The sequence below is a fragment of the Gambusia affinis genome, linkage group LG07 (assembly GCF_019740435.1).
Source record: "Gambusia affinis linkage group LG07, SWU_Gaff_1.0, whole genome shotgun sequence".
Classification (NCBI taxonomy): Eukaryota; Metazoa; Chordata; class Actinopteri; order Cyprinodontiformes; family Poeciliidae; genus Gambusia; species Gambusia affinis.
Window position 1 is genome coordinate 30,578,639 of NC_057874.1, and position 11,896 is coordinate 30,590,534.

An 11,896-nucleotide genomic window follows, 5' to 3' on the forward strand; every position below is an offset into this window, starting at 1 on the left:
ATACTTAAGATTTTGTGTTTTTGTAGTGCAAACATCTACGCACAGATTTCAGGATCCCTAATCTACAGAAACAAAAATTTTGTCAGCCAAATTTTTCTTCATTTAGAATATATTTTTCTCAGCTTGGAAACACTAAATATTTTTATTGACAATCAGAAATACACATTTGAGAGTAATTCAAATAAATTATTAAGGAATTTTACAAGGTTATAATTTAAAGGGGGAAAATTATGTAAATTTGACTTTTTTAGATTTATATAATTTTATGTTTTTCTATCATCAAAGCATACCTGGAGTGTTGCTTTGATTGCATCCCGTATCTTAGTCAACCATCTCAGTTATAGGTTGTGTGTATGTTAAAAAAAGGCCATTGATGAAACATTTGAGTTTCTCAGTGGAATTATCTCTGGTTTTTCTAGTATGAAGTGTAAAATCTGAGGAATAAATAATCTCATGTTCTTTTTCCAATTAGTTTTTAAAGACATGCACATTAAATGTGATCCTAAACGGTATTCCTCTCTGACACAATGAGACACTGTTCAGGTTTTATTGTCTGACTCACTGAGGAACCATTTTCATTCCTTTATGCCACTTCTGGGTTTCCTGTGGTGCAATAACAGAGTTGATACAAAAACATTTGTTTGCAGTGACTGATTGGTCCTGCTGTTTGCTTGCAGATTTTCTGCTGCTTCCTTTCACTATTGCAATATTTTCAAAAGGTCAGTCAGTGTTGTGCTGTATAAATACAGGATTTAAAAGAAATGTTTCTATTTTCACGTCTAATAGGAATGGGACTTTAATCTCTTAATGTTGATTAATTAATTACGAAGATTTCAACAAGTTAAAAAAAGACTTTAGGCAATAATTTTTTTTACATATAAAAGTATTGAATGGAACCTTTATAATCACAAGTTTCTGGTACGGCAGTAACTCTGACGCACAAGGGAATTCCGTTAACAACAGCGATGGATGACAACGTTTCCTCTCTTGACCAACTGGGGGTTAATTTCTGCTTCAATCTGATTGGATGCTGGAAAAGACAATTGTTGCATTGAAGCTATGCTAAAAAGAGTTAACTTATTAGCAATTAGCTATTGAAGCCTAAAGTAGCATCTGGATGCTAAACATGTTGCTAATAGCATCCACAGTCCACATTTCTAAAGAAGTTCCATGTCTATTTATTCAAAAATTTAGCAGCAAAAATTGTTTTAGAATTCAAAATGTTGCTTATTGTGGCAATTAAAATGTGATTATTGGAGGCCATGCAATTAACTTTATTAAACATTAAACGTCATTTATCAAAGCTGAAATAACTGTAAACAATCTTTTCCTGTTTTTATTTTCATTCTTTGTTTTCAGTTAAACTGAACAACAGAGTGGCTGTCTACTTCACATCAGTTTTTGATTTTCTGCAATTCGTTTACAGGTGATAGAAATATTGATGATCCTTTTGTGACGTTCTTGATTAACACATAGCCAAAAATTCAGAAATTTGGGGAATCATCATGCAAAGCTATTTTCAAGTTAATGCACAAAGTGGAAACAGTTGTATGAAACACTAATAAATTTAAATAGTTAGACATATGTCCAGCTGGGAGAGTTTCTTCAAGCAGATGCTGTTTATTAAACTAAATCTGCAGTGTGGGAAACTGCCAATGTAACCTTTTTAACTCTGTTTCATCTCTGGCAGATGATCGAGGGCCCATGTTGCGACGCCAGAGGTACCAGTTCAACATCAGCTCTCTGGAGCGGGATGGGCTTCTGGGGGCCGAGCTCCGCATCCTGAGGAAGCCGGTTGATGAGGATGGAGGCTCGGTACCCTGGCTGAAGCTGTACAGCTGCGCTTCAGGCCGGCAGAAAGCGTCTCTGCTCCAGTCCAGGACGGTGGATGATCTCCCGGGCGGATTCGGCAACAAGTGGGAAGTGTTTGACATTTATAAAGTCTTCAAGGGATTCAAGAACCAGCAGCTGTGCTTGGAGCTAGAGGCCCTGGAGCACCGAGGAGGCCGTCCGCTGGACCTGCGGACTCTGGGCTTCGCTCGACCCGGCAGGACCAACAAGGAGAAGGCATTCCTCCTGGCGTTTGGGAAAAGCAAGAAGCGAGATCTCTTTTACAATGAGATCAAAGCACGTTCGGGTCACGACAACAAAACTGTCTACGAGTATCTGTTCAACCAGCGACGGATGAGGCGAGCTCCTCCGCCAAGAGGCGCCAAGAAACCCCTCCGGGCCCCCTCTCAGGTCCTCCCGCAGCACCAGGCGGCCAAGTCCAGGCCGCGCTGCCACCGCCGGCGACTCCATGTCAACTTCAAGGACATGGGCTGGGACGACTGGATCATCGCTCCGCTGGAGTACGACGCCTACCACTGCGATGGCGCCTGTGACTTCCCTATACGCTCTCACCTGGAGCCCACCAACCACGCCATCATCCAGACCCTGATCAACTCCATGGACCCGGACACGACCCCGCCCACCTGCTGCGTCCCGACGCGCCTCAGCTCCATCAGCATCCTCTACATCGACTCGGCCAACAACGTCGTCTACAAGCAGTACGAGGAGATGGTGGTGGAGTCCTGCGGCTGCAGGTAGCAGCCACAGAAAACGGACTTTGAATCTACAAAGCAAATCATCACGGAGCAAAAGACATGATGCAGTATGGGCCCCGTTTGTAAAGTTACACTGTCAAAAATGAACAGCAATAATTCAGATAACTTAGTTCGTCATAAGAGAAAAAAGATTTCAAAGTTATATTTTGACCATGTTATTCCTCCATTTATAAATATCACAGTTTTAAACTAAATATTTAATTGGAGAGCTAAATATTTATTTTAGAGCTAAATAGTTTTGCTTGCTAACTGAATATTTAGCTTTAGGCTATATGTTATGCATTGCTATTTAAATATTTAGTTAGCAACCTGACTAAATAATTACTTTTAAGCTGGCCTACAGATGAATATTTAATTTATTTCAAACAAAATTTTTAGTGAGTAGGTTAAATATTTAGCTTGCAAACTAAATATTTCCTTTAAATCGAGATAAAACTAAATATTTTGCTTACTTCAAACTATATATTTAGTCAGTAAGCTAAATAGTTAGGAAGCTCACTCAGTAGTTTTGAACTAAATATTGAGCTTGAAAGTGTGACATTAATAAATAAATGACTAACATGGTAAAAATATGACTTTTTTTGTTAAGATTGTTTATTATTATTGCTAATTTCAGACTGAGTAAGTTTACGAAGGGCCTTCCATACTGCTGTGCCACAGACGTGGCTCTGCCCACTCCAGTGGGCTTTCACACTGCATACCAAAGGCTGCAAAGACTAAACACAGGAAGAGAAACTGATGGAGATTGTGCTCTTAAACACAGACTCACTTAAACTGTTGACGTTGTCAGGATGTGTCTGAGAGACGGCCCAAAACAAAAACAGAAAAGACTCTCCTCAGATCCATATCTGCATCCTGATTGGTGGAAAACCTTCTGCAGGAACATTAAGTGAATTATACTCAGAACCGCCCCCTTTTTTTCCAGCACTTATCTGATGGAGTCATTTGTATTCCTTAACCAAGATGTCCTTTTTTCTGTAAAGCATGTGAAGAATCCCTGATGTATAAATACCAACCAGTGATGAAGTGCTAATCTGACCTGCTCCAAATGTGGGAAAATTGTTTAGACTAGTCTTCAATAAAAAATTCCAAAGTGACTGAGCTTCGGACTGCTATCAGTGGAAACCTCTGACCCTAACCCTCCCCATCAGGAATGATCCACAAACTGAACTATTGGAGGAATCTGAGAGTTTCAGATGCCAGAAGTACACTCAAACACAAGAATGCCTTTTTTATTCAAGACATCCATGTTTCACTGGGGTTGAACAAGTTCCTACAGTTTCAGGTTAATTTGCATAATTAACATCCTTAAAAAGGCCAACAATGTTAAAATAAACCAGCACTGTAAAACCTAAATGAATAAAATCTGATTAAAAATGACAACTTTCTGTTTCCTGCTAGTGATGATTGATAATTAAAGAACAAACTGCAAAGGATGACGATTTTAATTATTGCTGCTAATTTCACTGTCACTTTTCATTGTTGTGTTTATGTTTTAGTTATTTAAATGGATAGTTATTTTTAAAAATATTGAACCTTTGAGTTTGACTTGTTTTATCAGGAGCCCAGGCCTGCAGTCATTTCTGCTCTCCTCCAAACCCACAACCAAAAACAGGAAAAGTTCTGATCACTGCAGATAAACCAACACCTACTGAACCTCGCTTCGGAGACAGGCTCGTTTTTGTTTCAACATGTTGGAATATTAAAAGTTTAGTGATGTGTCTTAGGTTGTTTTTCCACCAGGTAGTCTGATTGCGGAGCCAGAACTCCATCATCAAACCAACCTGTTCCCCTCCTGGCCTGTGGGGGCGCTGCACCAACAACCACTGAAGGAAACCACACAAAAACCTCTGAAGACACTGAGAGCAACTTCCTTCTTCACCAGATGGAAACAAGATGGAGGCGTCAGATTTTAGTGTTGGAGGATTTCTCTTTAGTCTTTGGCTGAAGACCAGGAGACATTTCTGCTGCTAGCGCTAGGCTAACACGTTAGCTTTGGTTGGATTTACCCAGAATGCCCTGCGCTGTAGTCCACTTCCTGCTTTTGGAGCGGTCTCTGGTCCGCTTGGCGTTCACATTCAAACTGAACCAGACATATTTTCTACACACTCGGACCTTGAAGCTGCATTCACACCAGCCCTGTTTAGTCCAATTTAATCAAAGTTTTATTCATTTGGAGAGTGAACGCGTCATCAAAACCGTGATGTGGACCAAAAAAAGCTAACTCTAGTCTGCCCAAAAACCCCGGCTCTGGTCGGTTGAAGTGAACTCTGATTTGGTTTAAAAACATGTGTGAACACCAAGCGGACCTGAAACTGCTCCCAAAGCAGGAAGTGGACTACTGTGTAACATTTGATCCCCCCGGTTTAGAGAGGAACAAATGATGCATTTTTGGTCCCGATTCGAATGGAGTCCACTAGACTATCAGGTGTAAAATCATCCTAATAAAAATGTTTCCTTCTTGTTGTCATGAGAAACCGTCGGCAGTGAGCACACCTGTCCGTCTGTCCTGGTCGGGGCCAGGAGCCAACGGGTCGCGGTGATGTCAGCGTTTCCTAATCAAAGCCTTCATTCCTCACATGGAACCTGGCTGACAGGTAGAAGCTGAGCAGAACCGGACCGGGGGACTCTCAGTAGTCCTGGTTGAGTTTGGATCCTGCGAGCGTCTGGTTTCTGTTCAGGATGCGTCGCTGCAGCTCTGCATTATTAACACGTAATAAAAAGTGTTTGGTGCAGCTGCAGCGGTTTCTCCTGACTGTGTTTATGGCAGCTCGGTCTTAAATGAAACCCATTTATTTGTGATCTTTGGAGCTTTCGGGGTCAACAATTGGCTCCTTCTCTCCGGTTCCGGGAAGGAAAACGTTTTCCTAAATTTAGCTTAACTCAGCAAATACCAGATACAGATAAGACACAGTTTGTTTTTATCTGAAACACAAAAAGACACAGCAAACATAAAGTTGAGTTGCTGGTGTGATGCCAACTAAATAATACAGTAAAACAAATTGAATCAAATCATTTTTATTATTGTTTTAGTTGCCTAGTCATTGACTGCTTGAGATCCTTTTTGTGATCATGTGAGGTGAATTTTCTCTTGGTAAAGTTGTCACAGCAAAACAAACCCACATCATCAACCTTCCACCACCGTGTTTTAGAGTCAGTAGGAGTTGATTGAGCTGATTTGCTGAAACCAAACGTCTCTCCTTGGGTTTCATCTTGCAGACAATATTGTAGAAACTTTAAGTTTTATTCAGATGCAACTGCTTCAACCTCCCAAAGAAGCCATGCTTTGGCCTGAACGTTGACCTTTAAGCAGCTAATTGATCATTTCTTTGCGTTTCTTGCTGAATCTGCAGGGAAGGTTGACAGCTGATGAGATGTTTTCCTCTTGGAAATAATCTTTTCTGCAGAAAGGTGGTTTAGAGATGACCTTTGACCCTTCCCAGGTTAATTAGCAGAAGCAGTTGCTTCTTCATTGCACCTCTATTTTAACATCTTACAATGTTAAGCTAATCACTGTTAACAATCAATCAATAGATACATTTTATGCAGAACTTAGTTTCATATTTGGCAACATATAACGTTTGTTTATGTCTTTTCACAAAAATCAAGAAGTGAAAAGTTTGTAAGAAGGTTTTTTATTCCAAACTGTTCACAGAGCCGATGACAGTCACAGAAAAGTCCCGCTGAAGACAAACATCCTGTGGAAAGCAGAGTTAATGTGAGCTACTGTCAGGCTGCAGCTGGAGGAGCTGAGCAGCAAAGTTCTGGCGAACCGGACCGAGACCGCCTGGATTTAATTATCACAGATTTCCACACATTAGTCCATGTGAGACACAGCCAGTGGATTATGCAAACAGCTGATTTAAATCTGTACGTATGATTTATGGTGACTGATATTTCCTATGATTTATGACGGTGTAAACAGGGGGTTAGCTCAACAGGAAATGAAGCATAATTGGGAAATTGACTTTGTGGTATGGTTCCTTTTTTCCTTGCTTTGATGGGAAACGATTGTTAAAGAGAAAACATGGTGACTGGGAGCCTGGTGGTGGGTTCAGCATCAACGTCCGCCGTATTTAGATCTCTGATTGCCTTCACTTAACATCTGCCTCCTGGTCTGAGGGCAAATATGCTTGTTTATTGTTTTAATTTCATGTTTATGTAACACTGGACCTGTAGCACCTCATCACAGCAATGCTCCTCCATGATGCTTCTGATGAGGGAATAACATTACATCATGATGCAAAGCTTAAGCAGAGTCCATTTTGCGTAATGACCTTTAAACTGTAACTAACCCATCTGTGAAACATAACACCGCCCCCTGACAGTGGAAAAAGAAAAGTGGGTGGGGCCACTAAACATTGAGGGGCGGGGCCAGGAGAGGGAGTGAGTGGAGGCGGTAAATTGGGAGGTGTGGTCACATCTAACAACTTCTTTTGTTCTTACAGACTTTTAGGCAAAATGTGAAAACACCAGTTGCCCTGCAGCAATTGAGTGAGTTGACTAGTCTGGCACAGTAACGCTACCAATCAAAACTCACCAACGCCTGACTCGCCACCAGGGGGCGTGCCTGGGTGGGTCGGTTTTATAGAGCTGTTGCAGGTTATTGTTTACATTTGGAAAATTCACTGGATGATTCTTTAACTTGCCCCCCATAAGTGAAATAGAATCGCCAACAAAACCTGTTGGAGCCAATACATGCAGTACCACCCTTTATCCCGAAGAGGGCAGCACTGAATGTTTGGGTTTGCGAATATTGCTTAATTAAAACATTTTACACAAAAATGTTACAGCTTGAACAAAAACACAAAGATAGAACTCTTGACAACAAATTTATACAGTTAATCATTTTAAAAGTTAATCTTTAATGAATTACAACTACAACAAATTCTGTGGTGTCAAAAATCTGATTCGTAGAGCAGCGATGATGAAGGACAGTGATGATGAAGGACAGTGATGATGAAGGGCAGTGATGATGATGAAGGACAGTGATGATGAAGGGCAGCGATGATGAAGGACAGTGATGATGATGAAGGACAGTGATGATGAAGGGCAGTGATGATGAAGGACAGTGATGATGAAGGACAGTGATGATGAAGGACAGTGATGATGATGAAGGACAGTGATGATGAAGGACAGTGATGATGAAGGACAGTGATGATGAAGGGCAGTGATGATGATGAAGGACAGTGATGATGAAGGACAGTGATGATGAAGGACAGTGATGATGAAGGGCAGTGATGATGATGAAGGACAGTGATGATGAAGGACAGTGATGATGATGAAGGACAGTGATGATGAAGGACAGTGATGATGATGAAGGACAGTGATGATGAAGGACAGTGATGATGATGAAGGACAGTGATGATGAAGGGCAGTGATGATGAAGGACAGTGATGATGAAGGACAGTGATGATGAAGGACAGTGATGATGAAGGGCAGTGATGATGATGAAGGACAGTGATGATGAAGGACAGTGATGATGAAGGACAGTGATGATGAAGGACAGTGATGATGAAGGGCAGTGATGATGATGAAGGACAGTGATGATGAAGGGCAGTGATGATGAAGGACAGTGATGATGAAGGACAGTGATGATGATGAAGGATAGTGATGATGAAGGACAGTGATGATGATGAAGGACAGTGATGATGAAGGGCAGTGATGATGAAGGACAGTGATGATGATGAAGGATAGTGATGATGAAGGACAGTGATGATGAAGGGCAGTGATGATGAAGGACAGTGATGATGAAGGACAGTGATGATGATGAAGGATAGTGATGATGAAGGACAGTGATGATGAAGGATAGTGATGATGAAGGACAGTGATGATGAAGGGCAGTGATGATGAAGGGCAGTGATGATGATGAAGGACAGTGATGATGAAGGGCAGTGATGATGATGAAGGGCAGTGATGATGAAGGGCAGTGATGATGATGAAGGACAGTGATGATGAAGGGCAGTGATGATGATGAAGGACAGTGATGATGAAGGACAGTGATGATGAAGGGCAGTGATGATGATGAAGGACAGTGATGATGAAGGACAGTGATGATGATGAAGGACAGTGATGATGGACAGTGATGATGAAGGGCAGTGATGATGATGAAGGACAGTGATGATGAAGGACAGTGATGATGATGAAGGACAGTGATGATGAAGGACAGTGATGATGAAGGGCAGTGATGATGAAGGGCAGTGATGATGATGAAGGACAGTGATGATGAAGGGCAGTGATGATGATGAAGGACAGTGATGATGAAGGACAGTGATGATGATGAAGGACAGTGATGATGAAGGACAGTGATGATGAAGGACAGTGATGATGATGAAGGACAGTGATGATGAAGGACAGTGATGATGAAGGGCAGTGATGATGATGAAGGGCAGTGATGATGAAGGACAGTGATGATGAAGGGCAGTGATGATGATGAAGGACAGTGATGATGAAGGACAGTGATGATGATGAAGGACAGTGATGATGGACAGTGATGATGAAGGGCAGTGATGATGATGAAGGACAGTGATGATGAAGGACAGTGATGATGATGAAGGACAGTGATGATGAAGGACAGTGATGATGAAGGGCAGTGATGATGAAGGACAGTGATGATGAAGGGCAGTGATGATGATGAAGGACAGTGATGATGAAGGACAGTGATGATGAAGGGCAGTGATGATGATGAAGGACAGTGATGATGATGAAGGACAGTGATGATGAAGGACAGTGATGATGATGAAGGACAGTGATGATGATGAAGGACAGTGATGATGAAGGACAGTGATGATGATGAAGGACAGTGATGATGAAGGACAGTGATGATGAAGGACAGTGATGATGAAGGACAGTGATGATGAAGGGCAGTGATGATGAAGGACAGTGATGATGATGAAGGACAGTGATGATGAAGGACAGTGATGATGATGAAGGACAGTGATGATGATGAAGGACAGTGATGATGAAGGACAGTGATGATGATGAAGGACAGTGATGATGAAGGACAGTGATGATGATGAAGGACAGTGATGATGAAGGACAGTGATGATGATGAAGGACAGTGATGATGAAGGACAGTGATGATGAAGGGCAGTGATGATGATGAAGGGCAGTGATGATGAAGGACAGTGATGATGAAGGGCAGTGATGATGATGAAGGACAGTGATGATGAAGGACAGTGATGATGATGAAGGACAGTGATGATGAAGGACAGTGATGATGAAGGGCAGTGATGATGATGAAGGGCAGTGATGATGAAGGACAGTGATGATGAAGGGCAGTGATGATGATGAAGGACAGTGATGATGAAGGACAGTGATGATGAAGGGCAGTGATGATGATGAAGGACAGTGATGATGAAGGACAGTGATGATGATGAAGGACAGTGATGATGAAGGACAGTGATGATGAAGGACAGTGATGATGATGAAGGACAGTGATGATGAAGGGCAGTGATGATGATGAAGGGCAGTGATGATGATGAAGGACAGTGATGATGATGAAGGACAGTGATGATGATGAAGGGCAGTGATGATGAAGGACAGTGATGATGATGAAGGGCAGTGATGATGATGAAGGACAGTGATGATGATGAAGGGCAGTGATGATGAAGGACAGTGATGATGATGAAGGGCAGTGATGATGATGAAGGGCAGTGATGATGAAGGGCAGTGATGATGAAGGACAGTGATGATGATGAAGGACAGTGATGATGATGAAGGACAGTGATGATGATGAAGGGCAGTGATGATGAAGGACAGTGATGATGATGAAGGGCAGTGATGATGATGATGAAGGACAGTGATGATGATGAAGGGCAGTGATGATGAAGGGCAGTGATGATGAAGGACAGTGATGATGAAGGGCAGTGATGATGATGAAGGGCAGTGATGATGAAGGGCAGTGATGATGATGAAGGGCAGTGATGATGATGAAGGACAGTGATGATGAAGGGCAGTGATGATGATGAAGGACAGTGATGATGAAGGACAGTGATGATGAAGGGCAGTGATGATGATGAAGGGCAGTGATGATGAAGGGCAGTGATGATGATGAAGGGCAGTGATGATGATGAAGGACAGTGATGATGAAGGGCAGTGATGATGAAGGACAGTGATGATGAAGGGCAGTGATGATGATGAAGGACAGTGATGATGAAGGACAGTGATGATGAAGGGCAGTGATGATGATGAAGGGCAGTGATGATGAAGGGCAGTGATGATGATGAAGGGCAGTGATGATGATGAAGGACAGTGATGATGAAGGGCAGTGATGATGAAGGGCAGTGATGATGATGAAGGACAGTGATGATGATGAAGGGCAGTGATGATGAAGGACAGTGATGATGAAGGACAGTGATGATGATGAAGGGCAGTGATGATGATGAAGGACAGTGATGATGATGAAGGGCAGTGATGATGATGAAGGACAGTGATGATGATGAAGGGCAGTGATGATGAAGGGCAGTGATGATGAAGGGCAGTGATGATGATGATGAAGGACAGTGATGATGATGAAGGACAGTGATGATGATGAAGGGCAGTGATGATGAAGGACAGTGATGATGATGAAGGGCAGTGATGATGATGAAGGACAGTGATGATGAAGGACAGTGATGATGATGAAGGACAGTGATGATGATGAAGGGCAGTGATGATGATGAAGGGCAGTGATGATGATGAAGGACAGTGATGATGAATGGCAGTGATGATGAAGGACAGTGATGATGAAGGACAGTGATGATGAAGGACAGTGATGATGATGAAGGACAGTGATGATGATGAAGGGCAGTGATGATGATGAAGGACAGTGATGATGATGAAGGACAGTGATGATGAATGGCAGTGATGATGAAGGACAGTGATGATGAAGGACAGTGATGATGATGAAGGGCAGTGATGATGAAGGGCAGTGATGATGAAGGGCAGTGATGATGATGAAGGGCAGTGATGATGAAGGGCAGTGATGATGATGAAGGGCAGTGATGATGAAGGACAGTGATGATGAAGGGCAGTGATGATGATGAAGGGCAGTGATGATGATGAAGGGCAGTGATGATGAAGGGCAGTGATGATGATGAAGGGCAGTGATGATGATGAAGGGCAGTGATGATGAAGGACAGTGATGATGATGAAGGGCAGTGATGATGATGATGAAGGGCAGTGATGATGAAGGGCAGTGATGATGATGAAGGGCAGTGATGATGATGAAGGGCAGTGATGATGATGATGAAGGGCAGTGATGATGAAGGACAGTGATGATGATGAAGGGCAGTGATGATGATGAAGGA

General features: G+C 42.3%; 1 protein-coding gene across 1 annotated transcript in view; it reads left to right on the top strand.

Annotated features, from left to right (window-relative positions):
• The window catches only part of gdf5 (growth differentiation factor 5), a 10,417-nt gene extending 6,387 nt beyond the window's left edge, over nucleotides 1–4,030 (top strand). Inside the window, exon 2 of the mRNA XM_044123002.1 lies at nucleotides 1,691–4,030. Coding sequence (XP_043978937.1) covers nucleotides 1,691–2,589 — 899 coding nt within the window. The 3' untranslated portion in view covers nucleotides 2,590–4,030. The remainder of the gene's footprint in view (nucleotides 1–1,690) is intronic.
• Nucleotides 4,031–11,896: the final 7,866 nt, after the last annotated feature.